The following is a 9,931-nucleotide window of genomic DNA, read 5'->3' on the forward strand; positions in this document are numbered from 1 at the left end:
GAGCTCTGTGCTCCAGCAATCTAGGCTGTGTAAGAGGAGCCCTGCATGGGTAGGCCACTGTGTCCCTCTCCCCATGCCCCATTGCCTTAGGTCCTCTCTCATTCTGACAAAGGGCTGAAACCCCCCCAAGGCTGTTGGCAATTTATAGGGGGCACTATGTCTTCACCAGCCAGCTATTCATGTGTGTACCCCGTGAGTAGCCATTGCTGCATCATGCTGACCTCCATGGGAAGCAAAGAAATGAGGAAAGAAAAGGGGAGGGGGCTGGAGAGATGACTTAGCGGTTAAGAGCACTGACTGCTCTTCTAGAGGTTCTGAGTTCAATTCCCAGCAACCACATGGTGGCTCACAACCATCTGTAATGGGATCTGATGCCCTCTTCTGGTGTGTCTGAGGAGAGTGACCATGTACTCACATACACGGGGGGGGGGGGGGGGGGCGGGGCAGGAGGGGAAGGGAGAGAAAGGGAGGAAGGAAGGAAGGAAGGAAGGAAGGAAGGAAGGAAGGAAGGAAGGAAGGAAGGAAGGAAAGAAGAAAAGGGGAAATAGCGAAATATCTCTGCTCGCACTACCTGAAGAGACCTTGGACATGCTTGGGACAATGTGGAATAGACATTTATATTCTCTTCCTTGCAAACCAGAACTCCCCCTGTGCCGGAGGTTGAGCTGTGTCTCTGAAAAGACAAATGAGGGGAGTGAATTTGGTGACAGAGCAGTGCCACTTAAGGCTGTGGGCTAATAACAGGCGTGGCTGCCATGTGCCTCTGAGGCTAAATACTTGTGTTCCTTCCCAACGCCATTCTCAGCTTGCAGACTAGACTCTCAGAAGTGCCCTAGGGACTTCCTCATGACCCAGGTCCACTTCCCCACAGGTGGTTAGAGGAGTCTGGTTCTGTGACGGTCAGAGGGAGGGACCTTGGGGCCAAGGCCTGGGAAGCTACGCTTTGCAATATCAAACTCACACGGCACTCTCCAAAGCTTGTTCAAAGTTTGCTTTTTTTAAATGTTTTTTTTTTTTTTTTTGGTGTTTTTTTTTTTTTTCAGTTCCATTGTGAGGGTGGCAGACTATTCATCAGCATCTCTCTTACAGATGGGACATCTGACCCTGTGCTGTCACGACACAAACTGCAGTCGCCTAGAAAGAGGCATCTCAACTACCAATCCTCAGATGTTTTTTAGAAGAAGCTACATTGTGGATTCTTAATGTAAATTATTTTAGCAGAAATGTTTCCTGTCCTTGGCTGGCGCACTCTTCCCTTTTCTGCATGGCCCCTATAGGCATTTCACTTCCTGCAGCCTGGATCAGAGCTTGCATAGCCGTTGGGCTGAAGTCTCCAAGACTCACCATCAACACTGAAGAAGTCGATGCTTTTCAGACTCTTTCTCTCCGGGAGTGGACTTTTACTTCCGGATCTAATGAGTGTGCTCTCCTACTTTCCCTCCTCCCAGCTTGCTCCTGAGAGAGAACATCATGGCATGTGGTTCCTGCTGTCCCCCAGCCACACCTGCAGCTTAGCTGCTCTCCCATGTGAGGGCTGCATCCAAGTGTCAAATCTGATAGTTTGTAGCTCTCTTCCCCTCTCATTCCTGATAGCTTGTTTCTCATTCCTGGCCTCATCTGTATACACCGCCTAACTGCTTTATCACCTTCTGCCTCTGCCACTACCTGGGGGGATCTTCCTAGACCAGTGTTTGGGCAAATTATAATCCTATTTGGAAGCCGCAGGGTCTGTCACTCAACTGAAACCTATAGCTGTGTTGTCTGTGCTTCACCTTTCCCTATCTCCTTTCTCACCTTGAGTGGCAGATACCTTTCTGGGCAGTTCAAGTCACTCCTAAAAACTGGGTCTTCCAAGAGGGTACTGAGGAATAGCCAGATGTGAGTAGCCTGCACTGTCACCTGAAGCTGTGATGTCCCAATCCCTGCTGCTGTTATGTCTGGATCTGTGGCCCTGCAGCAGCATCAAGAGTCTGTGTCAATGTTGGTGGCTCCTGACCCACCCACCAAAGGCCATGTGGATACCCCTGGTCTGGACTGCTGTCTGGGCCATATTGATGTCCCAAGACTGCATAGACTTGCCCCTGCCCCTTGTCTGGGCAGTGCAGAAGAGCCCAGCCCTGGTGGCATGGGTGCAGGAGAATTGATGGGCTGACTAACTCAGCCACCACCCGGGTCTAGATCCAGGGCTTTGAGATGGCCCACCCCAACATATACCCCATCTATGAACTGCTGGAGCGAATGCAGACACTGCTGGTTCCACAGATCCAAAGCTGCAGGATCTCCATGACACGGGCAACAACAGAGTATCATCCGAGGGGAGGACCCAGTGTGAGTGTGGAAGCCCAGCACAATGACTTGACCAATGACTCCATTACAACGAACGTTTGCAGTGAAGCAAAAGAATGTATTGTGGGCACACCACAGCTTCCATTCGAGATGGTTTTTGTTTTTGTTTTATTATTATTATTTATATTTCTTTGTGTTTTCTTTTGGGGGAGGGGAGGTTGCAAGCGCAGAGGGCAGATATGGGGGGACAGAGAGATGAATAGAATTGGGATGCATGATGTGAAAGTCACAAAGAACCAATTTCGGAAAGTTGAGAGAGAGAACGAGAGAGAGAGAGAGAGAGAGAGAGAGAGAGAGAGAGAGAGAGAGAGAGAGAGAACTGGGTGTCTATGAAGTCTTGACCATTCCTATCAATTTGGATACATTCTCAATTGTGACTTCTACCCATGTCCTATCTTTTCCAGGTGACTTACTCCAAATTAAGGCACTGTGCTGGATCCCCCGAAACCTCATCTTGGGGGATAGGGGTCTGAGTGTCTGTCTCTAAAGGTCTGCGCATCCTTCCATTTACACTCCTCCTCTTGCCTCCCCCAGTTGTATTTTACTGCCAACACCCAAACGTTTGAAACCATGTGCTTGAAGGCTGAGCTGTCTGCAGGGCCTCACACTAACAGAGCCTGGGATGGGCTTGGGTGGGAACTGAGCCTAGGGCCCTTCATTCATGCAGCTCTATGACATTGTGGGGGGCCCAGCCCTCTGGTCTGGGATTTCCAGCTTACAAATTGAGTCTCCCATCACACCAAGGCTTTGGGAACTAGAGCTGGCATCTGCTCTATTGCCTGTTCTGTTGACTATCCCTGCACAGTGGCTCACACAGTGGCTCGCACACTGCTCAGCCAGTATTTGCTGAAAGACAGAGAAGGGGATGCCCCCCCACCATGTATTCCGGGGACCCCATCGAGGCAGGTGCAGACGGATGCTTCTTCACTGATTGGACTTGGAGTCAGGAAAAAATGCAAATGTGTCAAGGGCCTCCAAGATCCCTCAGTAGTGCTTGCCACCAAACCTGATGACCTGAGTTCAGTCCCTAGGAGCCACATGATGGAAGCAGAGAGCAGACCCCCCACAACTTGTCCCCTGCCTTCAGATAATGTGCGACATTTCATTTCTTGACCTGAGCGATAGTTTCCAAGTATTTGCCTGGTAATAATTCAATAAACTGCACATTTGCATTCTGTGTACTTTTTCTGAATGTGTGTTGTAATTTGCAATGTAGGAAGACGAGAGAGAGAGAGAGAGAGAGAGAGAGAGAGAGAGAGAGAGAGAGAGAGAGAGAGAGAAACATTTTTTCCTGACTCCAAGTCCAATCAGTGAAGAAGCATCCGTCTGCACCTGCCTCGATGGGGTCCCCGGACCTGGGCTCAGCTCTGAGTTGTCACTGTCCCCAACTGAGACACAAATACTTCCACACAAAGTAAGTTAATTTTTAAACAAGGAATGTTGACCGCACTGCAGTTGTCCTTGCTGTGACTGACCGTGGAGGGCACATTTCAGAATTCGTGGGTGTCTAAATTTTAAAGAGGAGCCCAGAGGCCCAAGAAGCAGCATGACTCAAACTAGATCCGAAAGTAAAGGTGAGATTTAGACAAGTGGACATTTTACTTGAGGGAGCAGTGTGAACAAACATTGGAACTGGACTTGTGCATTTGGGGTCTGAAGCAGCAAAGAGACCCTGCTACTGTGTGGGGTAGATGCTGGGAGGTATGTGTGCCTTAGAGACCTGATCTGCTGCCCCAGCCCCACATGTGGGTCATGCCACTTCCAAGGCCTGTGCAAAAGCAATCAGGAGGCTCCTCAGTTTGGTTTGCTGTTTTGCTTAAATCGCAGGCCAGTGTGAGCTCATAATCTCTGTCCCAGACGGGCAGAAAGTCACATCTGCCAGACACGTGACATGGATACCGAGTTCCTGTAGACACATTTGCTCCAGCCCCAGATTTCAGCCTGGCCCATCCAGACCTGAATTTCAGCCCAGTTCACCCCACAGCTGCTTCCAAGTCCAATACCAACAAATGCTGGTGCCCAGGGAGGGAGCCACAAGACTTGTAGACTGCAGCATCAGGAAGGGAGAATTGCAACTAGCTATGAGATGGTCCACCCTCACCCCCCCAGACCAGGGCCTCGGAATTCAGAACTTTACCCACTATTTCTGAGAGTCTGGCTGTGTCTAGACTGGGTACAAGGACACCGAGACATGTTAGAAGAATCAGATCTGCTCTAGATCCTTTATGTTCAAACAGGGGCTGCGATGTGGAGCGGCAAATAGGGTTGTCCGAGACAATTAGCGTCCACGAAGACAGACTCTGCGCACCGCTATGATAAACCCTCCCTTTCATTTAAGGCCACGCTATGTAGATGCTGTCACGTTCCATTATATTCCTGAGGAAGCTGGGGGGGGGCAGGGGGGGCGATCGGGCTGCTTCAGCAAAATCACATGTGTGGTCAGTGAAGAGCAGGGGTGGGATCTTCAGGCAGCCTCACTGTGGAGCCTGCACGGTGGAAGCTGGCTCTGTCTGGGCATGGAGAAGTGCCTCCACCATGAAAAGAAGCCCAGCAGCCTGTGATAGGAGTGGCTCTCTTGACCATCTGGTGAATTGTCGTTAGACGGCTTTCTCATTAAACAGCCTTCCGATTTGTCTCCACAGGCCAAATAAGAGAGGCCGTGACCCACCAGCATGGCAGCTGTATTTTTCGTTAGTAAATTAATAAACTGGCTGACTGGGTCTGTACACATGTCAGTTAAGGGAAGCCCACCCCAGAGTGGGGCCAACTCTGTGCCTACTTAATTGAGATTCTGAGCGTGCAAAGACAAGCCCAGCCACAGTTCAGGTGCCAAGGAACCCTCTCTTGGACTCTTTTTGGCAGAGCTGGCCAGCCCTCCGAAGGGGTAGACTGGCTCTGTGAATTCGAGCTGCCTGGTCAGACAGCCTTAATCATCTGTTCAGAAGGGTCCGCAGTGCCAGGTTCCAGTGAGCGTTCCAAATTCCACATTCTATCAGACTCCCGGCGCCAGACCAAAAGCAGCTCCTGGCATGGAAGTGGTAAGGGCTCACCTAGGGTGTCTATTCCTCCACACATGGCCAGGTGTCCGACATTTCACACCCCTTACCCTTCATCTATGGTGGCTCCCAAAGCTGGTGACCATTGATTGGAGTTACTCGGGGAGCCTCTTTTTTTTTTTTTTTTTTTTTTTTTTAAGACAGGGTTTCTCTGTATAGCCCTGGCTGTCCTGGAACTCACTTTGTAGACCAGGCTGGCCTCGAACACAGAAATCTGCCTGCCTCTGCCTCCCGAGTGCTAGGATTAAAGGTGTGCACCACCATGCCCATCTTGGGGAGCCTTTTAAAACTTATTTCATTGACATGTCTTCTGTGGGAGCAGGGAGTGTTTTTGTTCTATTGACAAAAAAAAGCTTAGTTTTCAAAAGTATACCTCCAAATAACATAAGATAAACAATATGCTTTTCAGAAAGATTATTTTATTTAGGAACTTGCTACTTGGCTCTACTCAGCCTGGGACTTACTCTGTAGAAAGGCTGGTATTAGATTCACAGAGATCTGCCTGCCTCTGCCCACCAGGAGCTGAGATCAGAGGGATGAGTTGCCACGCCTGGCTGTTTTGAGAATTTAAAATTACGTGAATGTGTGTCAGGGCACAGGTGTGAAGCTAACGGAAAACTGACCAGAGCTGGGCTCTTCCACCATGTGCGTCCCGTGGATTGAACTCAGGTCCTCAGGCTTGGTGGCGAGTGCTGTTACCTATGGAGCCATCTTAGTCCTGCTTATGCCTTGAATATCTTTTTAATTCAATTGTTCTTTAGCTCTAAAAATTTATTTAGTCCATTTATATTTTGGATATTCTCATTTTGTTCATATATTTTCCTGAGTCTGATGAGATTTTTTTTGAGTTTTTTTTTAATCAATTTCTTCTTTGATAATTTCATATGTGTATATAATACATTCTGCTCACCCTCCTTACGCTCTCCCACACCTCCCACTGTGCCTCCTGTCCTCTCACCAAAGCGTCACCATATTTTCTTGACTTTTAGTTTTGTTGATTTTACTTTGTTTTTGTTTTGTTTTGTTTTGTTTTGTTTTGTTTTTTGTTTTGTGACCCACTGGGTTTAACCAGATCACTCACGTGGGTGTGGATGGAGTGATGTCACTCGTGGGTGGCCACATCACTAAAGAAATGACTTTCTGTCCTGCAGCAGCTCAGGCTTCCGCTAGCTTCCCTGGGTGTGTGGGACCCCACTGACCCTTCCTCTGTCTAAGAGCGAATGCTCGCGAGTTCAGTCTTCTGTGGGCCCCATGCAGGCGACTACAGCGGTTGTAAGCTCACTAGTGCCATGGCCGTATCATGCCCGTGGGACAGCATTTTATGGGCCCGAGTAGGGAAGATCTTTTAACTTCTTCTGTTTTCATTTTTGGTTTTTGGTTATTTGGTTTTATGGGGTTTTTTGGTGGGTTTTGTTTGTTTTTGGTGTGCAAGGATAAAAGCCAGGGTCAAGTGCTTATTAAGCAAATGCTCTACCAGGATTTTCCTCCTCCTCTTCCTTTCCTTCCTCCTGCTCCTCCTCCTGCCCCTCCTCCTTTCCCTCCTCCTCCTCTTTCTCTCCTTCCTCCTGGTCTTCCTCCTGTTCCTCCTCCTGCTCCCCCTCCTGCTCCTCCTCCTGCTCCTCCTCCTGCTCCCCCTCCTGCTCCTCCTCCTGCTCCTCCTCCTGCCCCTCCTCCTCTTTCTCTCTTTCCTCCTGCTCTTCCTTCTCTTCCTGCCCCCCCTCCTGCCCCTCCTCCTGCTCCTCCTCCTGCCCCTCCTCCTGCCCCTCCTCCTGGTCCTCCTCCTGCCCCTCCTCCTGGTCCTCCTCCTCCTCCTGCCCCTCCTCCTGCTCCATTACCATTGGAGGAGGATGTGTATATGACAAGGGTCTGTGAATGAGGAGGATGTGCACTGATTATCATTGCCACACATTCACAGAGGTCAGAGGTCAACACCACAGACTTGGTTCTGTCCTTCCACCTTTATTAGGGTCCTAGGGATCAAAAGCAGGTTCTCAGGATTGTTTGCAAGCACTCTTACCCTAGCCTTGCAGTCTTTTTAACATGTAGAATCCCAGGTGACACTGGCAGAGACTTTGATGACAACAGTGTATGAGGAGCAGCAGGTACCGAGTGAGACCTTCAAACACAGACTTCTTAAAGGTCTACCCGCTGATTGAAATATATACAGAAACTTGGACACCATTCCTGGTGAAAGACCGCCTTTCAGCCTCTTCAACCCCACGCCTCTCCCCAGAGTGCTTTTTTCTCACTTAGCCATACTCTCAGGTCATAACAGGTTTTGTGAAGCCTCCTGCCTCCAAGCAGTCTTCCTGGATTGAGTCCTGCGTTACCAGGTTCTCATGATTCCCCTCCGTCCTTCTCATCCTCTAATGTGTTCATTGATTTTTTTTTAAGTCGTTGGGTATTTTTATTTTGTATGTATGGGGGACTTGTCTGTATATATGTCTGTGTGGCAGTGCCTGCGGAGGCTGTAAGAAGGTGACAGGTCCCCTAGGACGAGAGTTACAGGTAGTTGGTTGTAAGCTTCCATGTGAATACCAGGACTCGAACTCAGGTCTTAATGGCTGAGCCTTCTCTCCAGCCCCATGCTGAGACATTCTTTATGCTTAGGTTTTGATTTGGTATTTCCACTCCATTGCCTTCCTACCCGAGTCTTAGGTCATCGCTGCCTAGAGAGATCTCTGGACTAGAATGGCCCTGACTTGCGGCTATTGGGTGACAGTGAGTGAACAGAAACAGAACGGCAGAGGGTGAAGCTTGGGTTTCTCAGGATTGACTTCCTACAAATCACGTCCCATCTCAGGACATTGGTTAACGGATCTACAAACGGAGGGCTATCGAGACAGTTTCCGGTCTCCTTCCCTTCAGACTCTGATTTCTCCTTTTCTCCTCTGTGTTCTGCACAGGGAGGGAGCAGACATTAGAAATACCCTGAAGACTCTGTTCTACATTGAGGACACCAGGAGGTCCCCAGGCCCTCCCTGTGCCCCCGTGTCTGAGAGGAGCCATGGCCCTGACGGACACAGATGTGCAGAAGCAGATCAAGCACATGATGGCGTTCATCGAGCAGGAAGCCAACGAGAAGGCGGAGGAGATAGACGCCAAGGCGGAGGAAGAGTTCAACATTGAGAAGGGCCGCCTGGTGCAGACCCAGCGGCTGAAGATCATGGATTATTTTGAGAAGAAGGAGAAACAGATCGAGCAGCAGAAAAAGATCCAGCTGTCCACCATGAGAAACCAGGCTCGCATCACGGTCCTGAGAGCCCGAGACAATCTCATCTTAGAATTGCTCAAGGATGCCAAGATGAGGCTCAGCAGAATTGTGTCCGATGAAGAAATCTACCAGGACCTGCTGGATAAGCTCGTGCTCCAAGCCTTGCTCCGGCTGCTGGAGCCTGTGATGATTGTCCGCTGCCGGCCACAGGACCTCCACTTGGTGGAATATGCGGTGGTAAGAGCCATCCCTCAGTACATGAGGCTCTGCCAGAAGCATTTGGAGGTACAGGTTGACCAAACTGAACACTTGCCTTCCAATGCTGCTGGAGGGGTGGAGGTCTACAGCAGCGATCAGAAAATAAAGGTTTCCAACACCCTGGAAAGTCGGCTGAATCTCGCGGCCATGCAGAAGATGCCAGAGATACGAGGGATTCTGTTTGGAGACAACACCAGCAGAAAGTTCTTTACATGAGGCTCCGGGACGGGGAGCCTGGGCTAGACTGCAGAGTCTTCAAAGTCGGAGTCATTTGGACAAAGGGACCTGGGGTGGGGGTGGGGTGTCATCTTCCTCTGCAGTCCTTTCCTAGCTTTGAATAGCTAAGAGGGTTATACACTGTTAACTTTGGAATAAATCCCAAATTATGCTCAGAAGTCAAGTTGTAGTCCACCTGTCTTGACAGTTTCTGGGGCATTTCGAAGTCTGGGATGAAGGTGTCTGTCAGCTTTGCCGGGGGTGAGATGTGAATTGTACCTTTGACCTAGGCATCTGAAGCTCTAAGCTTATTCAGATATGAAGTGTGCATGTCTTCTTGCTTCAGGTGCAGTAACTTGGGACTATGGGATGTATTGAAGGTCAGCATTGTGGATGTGTCTGGTCTACCGTCCCCAGGCTCATGCTCAGAAAGCCACCAGGCAATCAGAAACTGCACCCGCAGTTTAACGTCTCCATAGCCACTGCCTTGAACTTCCTGATGATAACTCTGGAACTATGTTGTAGAGGAGAGGCTGCAGTGGGAAACTGGGGTATGTACCACAGGTTTAGAGCCTTGGCTTATGCACACTACTGATTCCAGAAGCCCGCCTATATTCCTGAAGTCTGTCCTTGGCCTGTCTGTCCCATCTCCCTGGTGCCCTGAAGCCCAGCCTTCTACATCACCAGCTAACATTCCACCTCTCTGACCCCGTATGCATGGTGGGTCAGAGGGAGATGTGCATGCTATCTGGCATTCAGAGGCTGCAGTGGTAGACTGATAGCTCAGCTCAGGCTCAGTGTGATGGGAAAGAGAACCAAGAAGCTGTCAAAGTATCAAGTA

The 9,931-nt window shown here is 49.7% G+C and overlaps 1 protein-coding gene across 2 annotated transcripts; it reads left to right on the forward strand.

Annotated features, from left to right (window-relative positions):
- The first annotated feature begins 3,811 nt into the window (after positions 1–3,811).
- Atp6v1e2 (ATPase H+ transporting V1 subunit E2) lies at positions 3,812–9,260 on the forward strand. Of its 2 annotated transcripts, none has more exons than XM_021149639.1 (2): positions 3,812–3,920; positions 8,309–9,260. In XM_021149639.1, exon 2 carries the CDS (start codon positions 8,410–8,412, stop codon positions 9,088–9,090), a length of 681 nt encoding a protein of 226 aa, XP_021005298.1. In that variant the 5' UTR covers positions 3,812–3,920; positions 8,309–8,409; the 3' UTR covers positions 9,091–9,260. The 2 variants fall into 2 exon arrangements, with proteins under 2 accessions (XP_021005298.1, XP_021005297.1); XM_021149638.2 differs by lacking the exon at positions 3,812–3,920 and adding an exon at positions 5,346–5,384.
- The last annotated feature ends 671 nt before the right edge of the window (positions 9,261–9,931 follow it).

Source organism: Mus caroli, unplaced genomic scaffold, assembly GCF_978045245.1.
Source record: "Mus caroli unplaced genomic scaffold, Mus_caroli_1 scaffold_18, whole genome shotgun sequence".
NCBI classification, from domain to species: Eukaryota; Metazoa; Chordata; class Mammalia; order Rodentia; family Muridae; genus Mus; species Mus caroli.